The 17398-nt window shown below is 46.4% G+C and overlaps 1 protein-coding gene across 2 annotated transcripts; it reads left to right on the forward strand.

The window, feature by feature from the left end:
- The first annotated feature begins 2076 nt into the window (after positions 1-2076).
- Positions 2077-16710, forward strand: RSL1D1 (ribosomal L1 domain containing 1). 2 transcript variants are annotated; one of them, XM_050774127.1, is made up of 9 exons: positions 2109-2313; positions 3388-3527; positions 6929-7067; positions 7881-8029; positions 8120-8221; positions 12045-12138; positions 12261-12386; positions 14068-14355; positions 15950-16710. In XM_050774127.1, exons 1-9 carry the CDS (start codon positions 2209-2211, stop codon positions 16268-16270), a joined length of 1464 nt encoding a protein of 487 aa, XP_050630084.1. In that variant the 5' UTR covers positions 2109-2208; the 3' UTR covers positions 16271-16710. The 2 variants fall into 2 exon arrangements, with proteins under 2 accessions (XP_050630085.1, XP_050630084.1); XM_050774128.1 differs by lacking the exon at positions 3388-3527 and having other exon boundaries at positions 2077-2313.
- The last annotated feature ends 688 nt before the right edge of the window (positions 16711-17398 follow it).

The following is a 17398-nucleotide window of genomic DNA, read 5'->3' on the forward strand; positions in this document are numbered from 1 at the left end:
GGACGCCATAGAGCCGTTTAAAAAGATGAGGCAGAGCTTTGTGTACTGACTTGGAACAATCTCCAAGGTACGTTAAGAAGAAAAAGCAAGGTGTGGAAAAACGGGTATACCAGGCTACTATATGTGTTTTTCTAATAAGTAAGTTTGGCCAGGTTCAGTGGTACATGCATGCAACCCCAGCACTTTGGGAGGCTGAGGTGGGAGGATCCCTTGAAGCCAGGAGTTCGAGACCAGCCTGGGCAACATGGTGAGACTCCTCCCCGTCCTCATCTCTACAAAAAAACTGTAAAAGATATCAGGACATGGTGACCAGAACCTTTAGTCCTACCTACTCGGGAAGCTGAAGCCAGAGGATCTCTTGAACCCAGGAGTTCCAAACTGCAGTTAAGCTACAGTCACGCCACTACACTCCAGCCTGAGTGACAGAGGCAGTCTCCGTTTCTTTAAAAAAAAAAAAAAAAAAAAAAATGGCTGGGCACAGTGGCTCACTCCTGTCATCCCAGCACTTTGGGAGGCCAAGGCGAGTGGATCACCTGAGGTCAGGAGTTTGAGACCAGCCTGGCCAACATGGACAAACCCCGTCTCTACTAAAAATACAAAATTAGCTAGGCATGATGGCGCATGCCTGTAATCTCAGCTACTGGGGAGGCTGAGGCAGGAGAGAATAGCTTGAACCGGGAGGCGGAGGTTGCGGTGGGCTGAGATCTCGCCATTGCACTCCAGCCTAGGCAACAAGAGTGAAACTCCGTCTCGGAAAAAAAAAAAAAAAGGTAGCCGGGCGTGGTGGCGTGCGCCTGTAGTTCCAGCTACTCGGGAGGCTGAGACAAGAGAACTGCTTGAACTGAAAATGGGGAGATTGCAGTGAGACGAGATCACTGCACTCCAGCCTGGGCGACAGAGCGAGACTGTTACACACACACACACAAAAAAAAAAAGGAAAAAAGAAATTAAACCCATTCAAAAAGAGAAAGGAGAAGTATCTCCTAAACATACCTAGAACATCTCTGGAAGGTTCCAGGAGGCACTGGTAAGGGTACCTCTGGGGAGGTGCGTGGAGTGGGAGGAAGACATTACAAAGCAAGCCTCTCCTACCCAAGGGCCGCGTGCGGCCCTGGAGGCCCGTTTTGAATACAGCCCAACACAATTTCGTAAACTTTCTTAAAGCATTATGAGATTTTTTTAAAGATTTTTTTTTAAAGCTTATCAGCTATCATTAGTGTTAATGTATTTTATATGTGGGCCCAGACAATTCTTCTTCCACTGTGGCCCATGGAAGCCAAAAGATTGGACTCCCCTGTTGTAAGATATTCGATTTGTCAGTTACCCAGCCTCCGCTCTTACTTGCTTCTTTGTTTAGCGACAAGGTCTCGCTCTACTGCCTATGCTGGAGTGCAGTGACGCGGATCAGAACTCACTGAGCCTCCAATTCCTGGGCTCAAGATCCTCCATCCTCCACCTCCCAAGTAGCTGGTACTACTGGCGCGCACCACCACGCCGGCTAATCTTTGTATTTTTTGGAGAGATGGGGTCTCCTATATTGCACGGGCTGGTCTCCAACTCCTGGAATCCCTCGCCTCGGCCTCCCAAAGCGCTAGGATTCCAGGCGCCAGCCACGCGCAGGGCCAGCCACGCTTTTTTGTACAGGATCTTACCTCCCGCCTCTCTGCGAGACCAGAAGCTAAGAGATTGGCTCAGACTCATCTTTCAGTCCCTCACGCTGCTTAACGACGCGCCGGGTGGCTCCCGTGCCTTATATTTCATGGACTCCTCACCAGCCTGGGGTTGGCATCGCCTAAAGTCAACCTGCAGGTGGGCAGTAGAGCCAGGATTCCGCTCTCTGCCCACGCCACGCGCGGCCTTCCCGGAGGCGGGGACCGTGGAGTGTGCGGGACCCCACTGGGCCTCCTGACGGGACTGCCGCCTCAAGGTGCTTTCTTGATTTCTATCGTGTAAGATTGATGGGACACCTCAGCTACTACTCACACCTCATGGAAAGCTGGAGAAGAGCGGAAGAGCAGATGCCTCCTCAAGGAACGGACTCTGACAGCAGCCACCGCCCTTAAGAGCAAAACCCTACGCTCGCCCGGAAATGACGCACAGAGGCTCGGTTCCCGCCCCCTCGCTTCCGGGTCCAGGCCTCGCTCGCGCGTGCGCAGCAGAAGCCAGCCGCGGGGTTTCACACGCGCGTCTTCACGAGGTGAAAACAAGATGGAGGACTCGGCCTCCGCGCCGCCGTCTTCTTCAGCCTCGACTGCAACCTCCGCCTCGACTCCAGGGGCCCCGACAGCACGGAAGCAGCTGGACAAAGAGCAGGTGAGTGGTTCCTGGGGAGGGTGGCTTGGAAGCGGGGTGGCGGTGACCTCGTGAGGCGCAGGGTGCCGGAACCTGAGTGCGTGCTCGGCGCACTTCCCCGAGGCTGTGGGACGGTCGCTTGCGGGCCGTGTGCCTCCCCCTTTAAACACTTGGGTGGGCGCCTGCTTCCCCCAGTCCTGCGGCCTGGCGCTCTTGAATTGGGTTGCAAGTGTACCGTGGAGCTAGACGAGATCGACCTGGCGACCTGGCTTAGCTTCCCTATCGTTAGCCCTTGACCGAGTCGTTTAGTTTTGCAGGTCTGCTACCCGTTATTTAAAATGGGCCCTTCCACTCCCCGCTATCCAGGATCGGGAGAGGTAATGCGTGTAAAGCGCTTTGACCAGGGGCCTGGCACGTGGTGAGAAGGTACTCAGTAGGCCGGGCGCGGTGGCTCACGCCTGTAATCCCAGCATTTTGGAAGGCCGAGGGGGGTGGATCACCTGAGATCAGGAGTTAGAGACCAGCCTGGCCGACATGGTGAAACCCCGTCTCTACTAAAAATACAAAAATTAGCTGGGGGGTGGTGGCGGGCGCGTGTATTGTCAGCTACTCGGGAGGCTGAGGCAGGAGAATTGCTGGAACCTGGGAGGCGGAGGTTTCAGTGAGCCGAGATCCTGCCATTTCATTCCAGCTCGGGCGACAACAGCGAGACTGTGTCTCAAAAAAAAAAACGAGAGTGCTCAGTAAACGCTAAATGGATGACACTTTGCGCTTTTCGTGGGATTACTGCTTTCATCGTTGAGGGCAGGAGAGGCACGTTTCCCTCTGGCCCGATCTCTTAAGTAGAAGAGGCGTCCTGCAGACAGTGCTGGAAGTGGATACTTAGGCGTGTTTGATGGATTCTTAGATTTTTCTGAATATAAATTGCAAGATCCTCATAGATACGGTTATGGAGGTTACCCCTTGAAATTGAAGTTGGAAGGGAAAAAATAGGTGTGAGAGGGGACAAATGCTAAATTAGATTGAGAACATTTCACTTATTTGTGTAAGTTATTGTGAGAACATTTCACTTATTTGTCAATCTTCACTTTGCAGGTTAGAAAGGCAGTGGATGCGCTCTTGACACATTGCAAGTCCAGGAAAAACAATTACGGGTTGCTTTTGAATGAGAGTGAAAATTTATTTTTAATGGTGGTATTATGGAAAATTCCAAGTAAAGAACTGAGGGTCAGATTGTAAGTTGTGATTTTCTACCTTTGCTGTTTTTATCTGCTTGTTCATTCTTTGTAACTCGAACAATTCCATCGTAGTTTCTAATGGAAACTTTGCAAACTTATAATAAAAATCTGACATGAAGTAAAACAATTACGTCTAAAAGAACCATAGAGGTTTGGCGTGGTGGCTCACACCGGTAATCCTAGTACTAGTACTTTGGGAGGCCGAGGTGGGCGGATCACCTGAGATCAGGAGTTCAAGACCAGCCTGGCCAACATGGTAAAACCCCGTCTCTCCAAAAATACAAAAATTAGCTGTACATGATGGCGGGTGCCTGTAATCTCAGCTACTGGGAAGGCTGAGGCAGGAGAGTCGCTTGAACCTGGGAGGCGGAGGTCACAGCGAACAGAGATCTCTCCATCGCATTCCAGCCTAGGCGACAGAGCAAGAGTTATCTCAAAAAAATAAAAATAAAAGAACTGTAGGAATTCAGATGTGCTAAAATTTTCTAGAAATTTCACCAGTTTTTGACTGGGCGCGGTGGCTCACGCCTGTAATCCCAGCACTTTGGGAGGCTGAGGCGGGCGGATCACAAGGTCAGGAGATCGAGACCATCCTGGCTAACACGGTGAAACCCCGTCTCTACTAAACACACACACACACACACACACACACACACACACACACGAGATCGAGACCATCCTGGCTACCACGGTGAAACCCCGTCTCTACTAAACATACACACACACACACACACACACACACGAGATCGAGACCATCCTGGCTAACACGGTGAAACCCCGTCTCTACTAAACACACACACACACACACTATCCGGCCGTGGTGACGGGTGCCTGTAGTCCTAGCTACTCCGGGAGGCTGAGGCAGGAGAATGGCGTACACACACACGCGCACACACACACACACAATAGCCGGCCGTGGTGACGGGTGCCTGTAGTCCCAGCTACTCCGGTAGGCTGAGGCAGGAGAACGGTGTGAACCCAGGAAGAGGAGCTTGCAGTGAGCTGAGATCCGGCCACTGCACTCTAGTCTGGACGACAGAGCAAGACTCCGTCTCAAAAAAAAAAAAAAAAAAAAATGACCAGTTTTCTTAGAGCTTGGTGAACAACTAACGTAATCAGGTCTGTTAAATCGAAAACCTGGTGTTTGAAAGAATAAAGGTGGAGTAAGTTAAACAGCTTACTGTTTTTTTTATTATTTTTTTTTTTATTATTATTAGAAACCGTTATCTTTCCATGTCAAGCAAAAATTCTTTGGGGCTACAGTTTATTCCTTTGTACAGAGACTACTAAAAACTCCAGTGAAGTCCTTTCTATGAAAAAATCCATGGTGATTATACAAAATGCTTCTTCAGAACATAGGTTGTAAGCATAAGAAATGAGTTAAACCCTCTTATTTTATTTTCTGTAAGATGTGGTATAATTGTGTTTGCTGGTCCCGCTTGTTTTATTCCATGTTTTTGGTTTCGATTCTTTTATCTCTTTTTTTTTTTTTTTTTTTTTTTTTTTTTTAAAGAAACAGGGTCTTGTGCTGTTGCCTAACTGGAGTGCAGTAGTGAGATCTGTGTTTGCTGCAACGTCGACCTCCCTGACCTGACTCAAGTGATCCTCCCATCTCAGCCTCCCAAGTAGCTGGGACTATAGGTGTATGCCACCATGCCCAGCTAATTTTGAAATTTTTTGTAGAGATGAGGGAGATGAGGTTTCACTGTGTTGTCCAGGCTGATCTCAAACTCAGGCTCAAGCAGTTCTCCCTCTCAGTCTCCCAAAGTGTTGAGATTACAGGCTTTAGCCACGGTGCCCAGCCTGTTTCTTTTTTTTGTTTTGTTTTTGAGACGGAGTCTCGCTCTGTCGCCCAAGCTGGGGTGCAGTGGCCGGATCTCAGCTCACTGCAAGCTCCGCCTCCCAGGTTCACGCCATTCTCCTGCCTCAGCCTCCCGAATAGCTGGGACTACAGGCGCCCACCACCTCACCCGGCTAGTTTTTTGTTTTTTTTAGTAGAGACGGGATTTCACTGTGTTAGCCAGGATGGTCTCAATCTCCTGACCTTGTGACACACCCGTCTCGGCCTCCCAAAGTGCTGGGATTACAGGCTTAGCCACCGTGCCTGGCCTGTTTCAATTCTTAAAAGTTATGTTGTGCTGGGCACGGTGGCTCGTCACTGTAATCCCAGCACTTTGGGAGGTAAGGTAGGTGGATCACTTGAGGCCCGGGAATTTGAGATCAGCCTGAACAACATGGCGAAACCCTATCTCTACTAAAAATACAAAAATTAGCCGGGCATGATGGTGGGCATCTGTAATCCCAGCTGCTTGGGAGGCTGAAGCACAAGAATCATTTCAACCCAGAAGGCAGAGGTTGCAGAGACTCCAGCCTGGGCAACAGTGAGACTCCCATCTTAAAAAAAAAAAAAAAAAAAAAAAGTTGGCCGAGCTATAATCTCAGCAGTTTGGGAGGGTGAGGCAGGTGAATTGCGTGAGCCCACAAATTCAAGACCAGCGTAGGCTATGCAGCGAAATCCTGTCTCTGCGAAAAATACAAAAGTTAGCTGGGGGCCCAACTGGTACGCGCCTGGAGTCTCAACTGTGCTGGAGGCTATCGTGAACTGTGGTCACACCACTGTGCTCCAGCCTTGGCGACTGAGCAAAACCCTGTCTCAAAAAAAAAGAAAAGAAGAAAGAGTTATTCTGTTTATGGAGTTGAGTTTTAGAGAAGGTAAAATTCTGAACCAGGCCTGTCCTGATTAAGCTAGGTTATTATAGCACATTAGAGTACGTGTGCACATACAGCAACAGATACATCATAATAATTACATATGCAAGAATTTGGATGTCTTTGAGTATATTTTAATTCTTGCTATATCCCAAGTGTTAATTGATATTTGGGCCTGTGTGTACTTGTCATTTATTTGCCATTGAAAGTGAGTTTTGTTTTTTATTTTGGTTTTGGCTTTTTGAGACGGAGGTTGCCTCTTGTTACCCAGGCTGGAGTCCAGTGGTGCCATCTTGGCTCACTGCAACCTCCACCTCCCGGGTTCAAGCGATTTTCCTGCCTCAGACTCTCAAGTAGCTGGGATTACAGGCGCCCACCACTGCCCCTGGCTAATTTTTTACACTTTTAGTAGAAATGCAGTTTCACCATGTTGGCCGGCTGGTCTCGAACTCCTGACCTCAGGTGATCCATATGCCTTGGCCTCCTAAAGTCCTGGGATTACAGGCTTGAGCCACTACTACTAGCCATAAAATATATTTTTAAATGTTGTTTGTGGTGCAATATTTGCTTAACTAGCATGACTAAAGGTTATTTAAATGACACTAAGTTTATTGTGTATTCTATGTGATACAAACATGCATAATGTGTGTAATAATGCTTTCCTCGGTTTCTTTTCACATATTTTGTAGGACCTTGCCTCATAGCATTCGATCAGATTCAGAAGATATCTGTTTATTTACAAAGGACGAACCCAATTCAACTCCTGAAAAGACAGAACAGTTTTATAGAAAGCTTTTAAACAAGCATGGAATTAAAACCATTTCTCAGGTAGGAAGCCTGGTTAATATTTTCAAGAGGATTTAATTCAGTCAAAATGATGTCACAAATACATCGCTATATTTCTTAGTATTTTTCTTCTACTTTTCTCTTTTTAATTTAATTTGTGGTGGCGTGTATGTCAGTAGCTTTTGTATCTTGCAAATTATAAAAGAGGTGGCTCGTGTCATTCCTCTGTACTTCCACAGCATCTTGTTTTTCTCTGATTTGCTGTTTTGTAGTTGGTGTACTTATCTTTATTACCCGCTGGATCTAAGGTATCTAAGTTTTTTTTTGTTAGGAGTCTCGCTCTGTCGCCCAGGCTGGAATGCAGTGGCAGGACCTTGGCTGACTGCAACTCTACCTCCTGGGTTCAAGCTATTTTCCTGCCTCAGCCGCCCGAATAGCTGGAATTACAGGCACCCACCATCATGCCTGGCTAATTTTTATATTTTTGTAGAGACGAGGTTTCAATATGTTGGCCAGGCTGGTCTTGAACTCCTGACCTCTGGTGATCCGGCCACCTCGGCCTCCCAAAGGGCTGGTGTTACAGGCATGAGCACATACAGCAATATATGTATAACAATATATATATGTTGCTGACCTGTATCTAAGTTTCTTTAGCTGGGGCCCTTTCTCATTTGTCTCAGTATCTCCAGCATGTAGCATAGTGCCTGGCACGTTTTAGGCACTCATGTGTTCATTAAAGTATAAGAGGCATGGCTCTATGACTTTTTTTAATCCAAATACAAATTGTTGCCTAAGTATTTCTTCCCTCGTTTAGATTCCTAACTTTTTGTTTTTATTCTTCTCTATACTTCCTAGATTATCTCTCTCCAAACTCTAAAGAAGGAATATAAATCCTATGAAGCCAAGCTCCGCCTTCTGAGCAGTTTTGACTTCTTCCTTACTGATGCCAGAATTAGGCGGCTCTTACCCTCACTCATTGGGAGACATTTCTATCAAAGAAAGAAGTAAGTTTCTTAGTAATGACGAGACTTTAGCAGCATGAAGTTTCTAGGTGTGTAAGCATTGTGTTCTGAATGCCTGTGTGTTTTTTATAGAGTTCCAGTATCTGTAAACCTTCTGTCCAAGAATTTATCAAGAGAGATCAATGACTGTGTAGGTGGAACGGTCTTAAACATTTCTAAAAGCGGTTCTTGCAGGTAGGTAAAAGGCATTCATATGTGCCTCCTTTAATCTTGTATTTGACAATGATTTTATATACTTTTTAAAGAGATTTTGTTAATGGCTCCAGATCTTTTTTAGAACTAAAATCTGTTCCTCAGAAGTGATCCATTCTCAGGTCAGGTGCAGTGGCTTATGCCTGTAATCCCAGTACTTTGGGAGGCCGAGGCAGGAGGATCGCTTGAGCCCAGGAGTTCAAGTCCAGCTTGGGCAACATAGTGAGACCCCCTCCCCCACTTACAGAAAAATCAAGAACATTAGCCAGGTGTAGTGCTGCATCCATGTGCTCCCAGCTACATGGGAGGCTGAGGCAGGAAGATCACTTGAGCCCACGAGGTCAAGACTGCAGTGAGTCATGTTCTTGTCACTGTCCTCCAGCCTAAATGACAGAGCAAGAGTGTCTTTTAATGAAAAAAGAAAAAAAAGTTCAGTTCTCTAGAACAATGTTGTCTGGTAGAACTTTCTACTGTGATGGAAATGGTCTACATCTGTGCTGTCTCATACAGTAGGCACTACTTGTATGTAGCTATTGAGCACTTGAAATGTGGCTACTGTGTTAGGAACTGAATTTTAAATTTAAAATAGGCACATGTGGCTAGTGGCTGATGGTCACTGCGTTGAACAGGGCAGCTCCAGATACTAAGGAAAGCAAAGAGAGTAAGATGAATGCTTGGAGAACATGACTAGTTCTGGGCTTTCAGCTTGTCCTCTATTTATCGTGCTACTGCACTCTGGTGCAATCACAGTTCACTGCAACCTCCAACTCCTTGGCTCAAGCAATCCTCCCACCTCAGCCTCCTCAGTAGCTGGGACTACAGGCACATGCCACCATACCTGGCTAATTTTTCAATGTTTTGTAGAGGCGGGGTCTCACTATGTTGCCCTGTCTGGACTTAAACCCTTGGACAAAACTAGTCCTCCGGTCCTGGCCTCCAAAAGTGTTGAGATTATAGACCATGCCTGGCCTCAGCTTGTCCTTTAAAAGCACCATATTACCCCTTAAAGTGGAGATCCACCTCATTCTTGGTTCAACTTCCTATTAAATGAATTCAGCATTTACCCTGTTCATCCGCCTGTTTGGTGTCTTGTGTTGTTGTATTGGTTTAACCTTACTCAGGACACTGAGCTAGGCGGAGCCCCCACACCTAGTCTACTAGAACAGATGTTTTAGGTCAGTGATTGCTTCCGACCTCTGGCTGAGCAGAGGATGTGGCTCAGGCTATTTTATTAGGCTGAGAAATGGGTTAAGTTTGTATTCTTGGCAGTGTACCAGCTTGGGGGGTAGGGCAGGTTTTAAATGTATTGAAGATACATTTTATGAAGTACTTCACCTTGCTGACTGCGGTGTGGAGATGGGTAGCTACCAGTAGGACAGAGCTGTAGGCCACTGCCCTTCCACCCAGAGATTCCCCAGGAGCCATGCATACCCAGTGGTCACACTCGGCAGAAAACACAGATTTCTTACCTCTGCTCACCAGAGAGGCCTGACCCCAGCAGAGTGTCTCCAGGTAGAGCAGAGCAGGGTGCGGATGGGCAGGACAGGTGGTCTCTGGCGTTGTCTTCTGCATGCCGCGGGGAAGCCCTTAATCAGGTGTAATGAAGTAGCTGAGAAGAGTTAGCCACGGGGCCTGGACCCCTGTCCTTTTGGTTAAAGGCGGATGTCAAAGCAGTGGCTCATGGAACTGGTTGGCCAGAAGTCAGGCCGTGTTTATGGGCCCCATCAGTACCTGGGAGGAGGAGATGGCACCAGGAAGGCAGGTAAAGGAGTCTCCTACCACTGGGGATCTTCCAAGGCAAAAGCAACAGCTTAAAGAAAGTTGCAGACAACTGAGAAAAAAATCATTCTTTTATTTCCTCTCTTACCTTTCCCCAGCATAATAATTTATTTTCCTCTTCCACTTCTGTTCCTCTCTCTTCTTACCCCCTCACCATCTTTCTCTCTGGGATGCTCAGGTGTGCTTGCAGGCAGGTGGTAACAAGCACAGGGAATGGGCAGTACCCAGTCTTTGGCTGAAGAGAGAGGAGCAACAGCCTGTCTCATCCTCATTCCGCAGACACTGTGCCGACAGTGAGCCTGCCTTTTGGCCCCAGCGCTGACCCCTCCAGGTTTCTCACTGGGCTTCTGCCTGCACTCTCTTTCACCTGAAGGGATGATCTTGATCATAGCTGAAAGACACTGTTCCACCAGGGACAAGAACTGTTTATTCTTGAACATGGCAGCTGGGTGGAGCAGTAGAACTATAGAGAGAGCAGGTGACGCTCCTGGAGGTAGCTCCCCTTAGAACAGCTTGAAGGCAGACTCAGCGACATGGGTTTGTCTAAGATAAAGGTAGAACCTGCTCTGCCCCTGCCTCCCAATGCTCCTTAGCCTCACAGTCAGGTGCTACCAGGTCTTTAATCACCCCCTCAGCTGGGCATGGTGGCTCACGCCTGTAATCCCAGCACTTTGGGAGACTGAGGTGGGTGGATCACTGGAGGTCAGGTGTTCAAGACCAGCCTGGCCAACATGGTGAAACCCCATCCCTACTAAAATATACAAATTAGGCTGTGCGCAGTGGTTCAAGCCTGTAGTCCCAGCACTTTGGGAGGCCGAGGCAGGTGGATCACCTGAGGTCAGGAGTTTGAGACCAGCCTGACCAACATGGAGAAACTCCGTCTCTACTTAAAAAAGAAAAAAATACAAAAAATTAGCCGGGCGTGGTGGCACATGCCTGTAATCCCAGCTACTCGGGAGGCTAAGGCAGGAGAATCGCTTGAACCCAGGAGGTGGAGGTTGTGGTGAGCCAAGATCACACCATTGCACTCCAGCCTAGGCAACAAGAGCGAAACTCCATCTCAAAAAAAGAAAAAAAATTAGCTGTGCGTGGTGGTGTGCGCCTGTAATCTCAGCTACTAGGGAGACTGAGGCAGGAGGATTGCTTGAACCCAGGAGGCGAAGGTTGTAGTGGGCCGAGATCACGTCACTGCACTTCAGCCTGGGCGACAGAGCAAGACTTCATCTCAAAAAAAAAATCACCCCCTCATGATGTGACATTTTACTTTAGGTAGAAGGAATTTCTAGTACATGAAAGATGATAATCTTCCTTTAAAATACATTTAGGCCAGGCATGGTGGCTCATGCCTGTAATCCCAGCACTTTGGGAGGCCAAGGCAGGAGGATCACTTGAGCCCAGGAGTTTAAGACCAGCCTGGTGGATCAGTTGAGCCCAGGAGTTCAAGACCAGCCTGGTGGATCACTTGAGCCCAGGAGTTCAAGACCAGCCTGGTGGATCACTTGAGCTCAGGAGTGAGAACCCATCTCTACAAAAAATACAAAAATCCACTGGGCTACCTGTAGTCCCAGCTACTCCGATTAAGTGCAGTACGTTGATTGTGCCACTGCACCTCAGCCTGGGCAACAAGAAAACAGTCTCAAAAATGAAATAAAATATATTTAGAACCTAAAGATTTTAATGGGTTTTTGTTGTTGTTGTTTTTCAGACTGTTTTGCTCTGTTACCCAGGCTGGAGTGCAGTTGCCGGATCTGGGCTCAATGTAGCCTTGAGCTCCTGGGCTCAGGTGATTTTTCTGCCTTAGCATCCTGAGTAACTGGGATTATAGGCATGTACCACCATGCCCAGTTAATTTTTGTTAGTGTGGTAGAGACAGGATTTTGCCATGTTGCCCAGGCTTAATGTTTCTACCTTTTTAAAAGAAAAGAAAAAAAACTTGAGAATTATGTATTTATATTTCTCATATACCTGCCTGGTTTATTTTGAAAAATGGTTTTTTAAAATCTTGTCTAATACTCTTAAATTTCAGTGCTATACGTATCGGTCACATTGGAATGCAAATTGAGCACATCATTGAAAACATTGTTGCTGTCACCAAAGGACTTTCAGAAAAATTGCCAGAGGTACAGTATTGTAGGAGCATCAATTGATTGTTCATTTAAAAGAAACAAAGTATATGTAGATGATTGTTCATTTAAAAGAAACAAAGTATATGTAGAGGATGTTACTCTTTTCTTTGTTTCAGAAGTGGGAGAGCGTGAAACTCCTGTTTGTGAAAACTGATAAATCGGCTGCGCTTCCCATCTTTTCCTCCTTTGTCAGCAATTGGGATGAAGCCACCAAAAGATCTATGCTTAATAAGCGGAAAAAAGTTAGTAGAATTTTAAATACTTATAGAATGAATAATGAAGGGTGTAAACTCAGTCCCTAGGAGAGAGAGGTAGACCATCATCCCTGCCTGACTTTCCAGTTGTCTTCTGGTTTTCTGGTGGTTATGCTTTTGTCACTTTACATGAAGTAGTTGATATTAGTATCAGTAATGCATGTTAAGATAGAAATATCTTGTATTTATTGATAAATTGGGTGTGTTTTTAACTTTTGTTAGATCCAGTGCTTGCTGATTTTGTTTAGAGAGACAGTGTCTCACTCTGTTCCCCGGGCTGGAGCACAGTGACGCAGTCAAGGCTTACTGAAGCCTTGACCTCCTGGGGTCAGACAATCCTGTGTCAGCCTTCCGAGTAGCTGGGACTACAGGCATGGTCCACCACGCCCAGCTAATTTTTCATTTTTTTTTTTTTTTGTACAGACATGGTCTCCCTGTTTCTCAGGCTGATCTTGAATTCTTGTGCTCAAGCAATCGGCCTGCCTTGGCCTCCCAAAATGCTGGGATTACAGGCAAGAGCTACTATGCCTGGCCTGGATTAACTGGCTTTTGAGGGGGCCTGAGTTAAGTTCTTACCACATATTTCCAGTCGTAGATAACATCACCATACGTCTAAATAAAGACCAAAACGCTTAAAACATTGAAATAAATGTGAGATATATATACATTTGAAACAGTAATAAAAGGGATTGACATAATTATTTACCCAGTTATTCCCATCCAGGGTTGTAGGTGGCTGGAGTTTAATCTTGACAGCTCAGGGAAAAGAGTGACAGGCACGAGCCACCCCTAGAAAAGGCGCTGTTTGATCACAGTACAAACTCGTACACCCGCATTCATGGGGACTGGGCCTAGGGATGATTTCAACACACCAGTTCACCTGATGTGCACACACATGGGTATGGGAGATTATGCTCACAGATACCTCCTGGGCTTGGTTTGTAGGTTTTCAGTATTACTTGTACTCTAGCAAAAGAAGCTTTTGGAAGGAAAGAAAATTTAATTTTTGCTATTTGTTAGACTGATCTCCTAGTGTTTCTCTTTTTAGCCATGTTAAGTGTGTCCAATGAATTTTTAATTTTGTTTTTGAGACAGTTTTGCTCTGTCGCCCAGGCTGGAGTGTAGTGGCATGATCTCAGCTCACTACAACCCCTGCCTTCCAAGTTCAGATGATTCTCTGTGCCTCACCGTCCTGAGTAGTTGGGACTACAGGCACGCATCACCATGCCCAGCTAATTTTTGTGTTTTTAATAGAGATGGGGTTTCACCATGTTGACCAGGCTGATCTCGAAGTCCTGACCTCAAGTGATCCTCCTGCCTCAGCCTCCCTGAGTGCTGTGATTACAGGCATGAGCCACCACGCCCAGCTGAGGATTATTCTTTACACTCTCTAAACCATACTGTGTTTCACAAAAGTCTCTTAACTATATGCTTTAGATAGTCAGATTCTGAAATGCCAGTATATAATTTACTGCGTAAAATGCATGTTTGGCTGTGAGTCAAAAACTGCGGTTGAGGTTCCAGTGCTGGTTAAGGAGTTTGTTCTTTGTACAGATCAAGGTCCATTCAGGGGCTTATGGATAATCAAAACTGCAAGTGGTAAATCTATGCCGTTTGTTAACCAGCAGAACTGTTCCTGCTAAAGTGTTTGTATGGTGTTTTTTGGTAGGAGGCAAGGAGAAAACGAAGAGAGAGAAATTTTGAAAAACAAAAGGAGAGGAAAAAGAAGAGGCAGGCTAGGAAGTCTGCATCAGTTCTTAGTAAAGATGATGTGGCACCTGAAAGTGGTGATACTACAGTGAAGAAACCTGAATCGAAGAAGGAACAGACCCCAGAGCATGGGAAGAAAAAACGTGGCAGAGGAAAAGCCCAAGTTAAAGCAACAGATGAATCCGAAGATGAAATTCCACAGCTGGTACCAATAGGAAAGACGACTCCAGCTAATGAAAATGTAGAGGTATTGTTTTAATATTTACTGTTCATAATGGATTGGTTTAGTGGCTACTGTGTCAGGCAGGTACTGTGCTGATGAAAAATACTAGAGTGAACCCAAAGAACAATGAAAGTGATTATCATATGATTTATTGTACTTTTTTTCTTTTCTTTTTTTTTTTTTTTTTTTTGAGATGAAATCTTGTTATATTGCCCAGACTGGTCTTACACTTCTGGGGTCAAAACAGTCATCCCACCCCGGCCTGCCAAAGTGCTGAGATTACAAGTGTGAGTCACCACACCTAGCCCCAACCAGTTGGCTTTTTTTTTTTTTTTTTTTTTTTTTTTTTTTGCTTTGGTTTTTTTTGAACATGGAGCCTCAATCTGTCACCCAGGCTGGAGTGCAGTGGTGTGATCTCAGCTCACTGCAACCTCTGCCTCCCTGGTTCAAGCAATTCTCCTTCCTCAGCCTGCCAAGTAGCTGGGATTATAGGCGTATACCACCACACCCAGCTAATTTTTGTGTTTTTAGTAGAGACGGGGTTTTGCACGTTGACTAGGCTTGTCTCGAACTCTTGGCCTCAGGTGATCCGCCCGCCTCAGCCTCCCAGAGTGCTGGGATTACAGGCATGAACCACCGCACCCAGCCACCAGTTGGCTTTTACACAGAGAATTTGGGAACCCCTGCCCTACACCATGTGCCAGGGATGTGCAGCTACAGTTGGAGGACTCAGGATTTGCTCCCATGTGTGTCTGCTGTGCTCCTCATGGTGCTTCCAGGAGTCCCTCCCCTCAGTCGTAGGGAAAGGTGGTTTTCCTCTGACTGGACCAGGAAGACCTCTGGGTCTTCACAATTCTTTTTTTTTTTTTTTTTTTTTTTTGAGACAAGGTCTCACTTTGTTGCCCAGGCTGGAGTGCAGTGGCATGATCTCGGCTCACAGCAGCCTCCACCTTTCAGGCCCAAGCAATTCTCATGCCTCAGCCTCTTGAGTAGCTGGGATTACAGATAAGTGCCACCATGCCCGGCTACTTTTTGTATTTTTAGTAGAGACGGGGTTTCACCATGTTGACCAGGCTGCTCTTGAACTCTTGGCCTGAAGTGATCCACCTGCCTCAGCCTCCCATAGTGCTGGGATTACAGACCTGAGCCACTGCACCTATCCCTCATTCTTAATAGTGAAATACAGCTTATCTCTGTCATCATACTGAGGTGTACCTTTTGGGGGTTAACTAATAAAAACAGTACCTTGGCCATGTGCTGAAAAAAAGTAACTTGGCCGGGCACAGTGGCTCACGCCTGTAATCATAGCACTTTAGGAGGCCAAGGCAAGTGGATCACCTTAGGTCAGGCGTTCGAGACCAACCTGGCCAACATAGTGAAACCCTGTTTCTACTAAAAATAAAAAAAATGAGCAGGGCGTGGTGGCACGTGCCTATAATCCCAGCTACTCGAGAGGTGGAGGTTGCAGTGAGCTGAGATGGTGCCATTGCACTCTAGCATGGGCAGCAAGAGCGAAACTCCGTCTCAAAAATAATAAAAATAAAAACAGTAACTCCTGGAGTTAGAGTGTCAGGTGTTGTGGCTTTTTCTGTATTAAACTTTCTTTTTTTTTTCCTAGATTCAAAAACATACCACAGGAAAGAAGTCTCCAACAAAGAGTCCTAATCCCAGTACACCTCGTGGGAAGAAAAGAAAGGCCTTGCCAGCATCTGAGACCCCAAAAGCTGCAGAGACCCCAGGGAAAGGCCCAGGGAAGAAGCAAAAGATCAAAGAAGAGGCAGTGAAGGAAAAAAATCCTTCACTGGGGAAAAAAGATGCGAGACAGACTCCAAAAAAGCCAGGGGCCAGGTTCTTCACCACTCTTAGTAAATCTGTGAGAAAAGCTTCCCACACCCCCAAAAAATGGCCCAAAAAACCCAAAGTACCCCAGTCGGCCTAAAGTCAGTGATTCAGCCGGAAGGAAACTTCAGAGCTGCCTCCAGAGCTTCTTAGAAATACTCAGCTCTTGACCCCCTTTATAAGTAACCTTCTGCAAACGTCAGGCCTGGACTTCGATTTTTTAAAACCTCCATAAGTAGTCCAGGCGCGGTGCCTCATGCCTGTAATCCCAGCACTTCAGGAGGTCGAGGCGGGTGGATCATAAGGTCAAGAGATTGAGACCATCCTGGCCAACATGGTGAAACTCCGTCTCTACTAAAAATACAAAAATTAATTGGGCATGGTGGTGAGCGCCTGTAATCCCAGCTACTAGGGAGGCTGAGGCAGGAGAATTGCCTGATCCTGGGAGGCAGAGGTTGCAGTGAGCCGAGATTGAGCCACTGCACTCCAGCCTGATGATAGAACGAGACTCCATCTCAAAAATAAAAATAATAAAACCTCCATAAATAATTTTGACACATGTTCCTGGGTATAATAATATATTTTTAAATTGTCCTTCTGTGTATTTGCTAATACAATAGAGGAAAAATAGAGTGCTTCTCTGTGGTGGTTCAGCACTTTGGGAAGCCAAGGTGGGAGGATTGCTTGAGCCCAGGAGTTTAGGACTATCCTGGGCAACTTGGTGAAACCCCATCTCTACAAAAGAAAAAAAAATAGTGTGGCATGGTGGTGTGCACCTGTGCTCCCAGGCTGAGGTGGAAGGATCAAGTGAGCACAAGAGGTCGAGGCTACAGTGAGCCACCATCACCCCACTGTGCTCCAGCCTGGGTGACTGTGAGATTCCGTCTCAGAAAAAAGTATAACGTTGCTTTGCTTCTGAGTAGACACACTGTTGGCTTTCCAAATCACGTGGGTCTGACTGGAGGTCTGTGATGTGACCCATCACATACATTTGTGGTCATCCCCAAAGTGGCCCAGTGAGGGCCTCGCTGTATGAGAATACAGCTACAGAATTCAGGAGAAGCATGAGTTTCTTGGCTCTCATGCTGAGTTTGTTGGTCTAAGCTTATGAGTCACTGGATTAGCATCCATATGGGAAGGGAAATTAACATGGAGTCATTTATACAGGCACTGAATTGAATCCTACCTACTGGAGGCAAGAACGTGATTTATCTTCCATAAGCCTTCC

This window comes from Macaca thibetana, chromosome 20, assembly GCF_024542745.1.
Source record: "Macaca thibetana thibetana isolate TM-01 chromosome 20, ASM2454274v1, whole genome shotgun sequence".
In the NCBI taxonomy this organism is placed as follows: Eukaryota; Metazoa; Chordata; class Mammalia; order Primates; family Cercopithecidae; genus Macaca; species Macaca thibetana.

Coding starts and splice junctions, on each gene's coding strand:
- RSL1D1 (XM_050774127.1), top strand. CDS start 2,209: ATGGAGGACTCGGCCTCCGCGCCGCCGTCTTCTTCAGCCTCGACTGCA. Junction 8,030..8,119: donor CATTTCTATCAAAGAAAGAA/GTAAGTTTCTTA, acceptor TGTTTTTTATAG/AGTTCCAGTATCTGTAAACC. Junction 14,356..15,949: donor CAGCTAATGAAAATGTAGAG/GTATTGTTTTAA, acceptor TTTTTTTCCTAG/ATTCAAAAACATACCACAGG.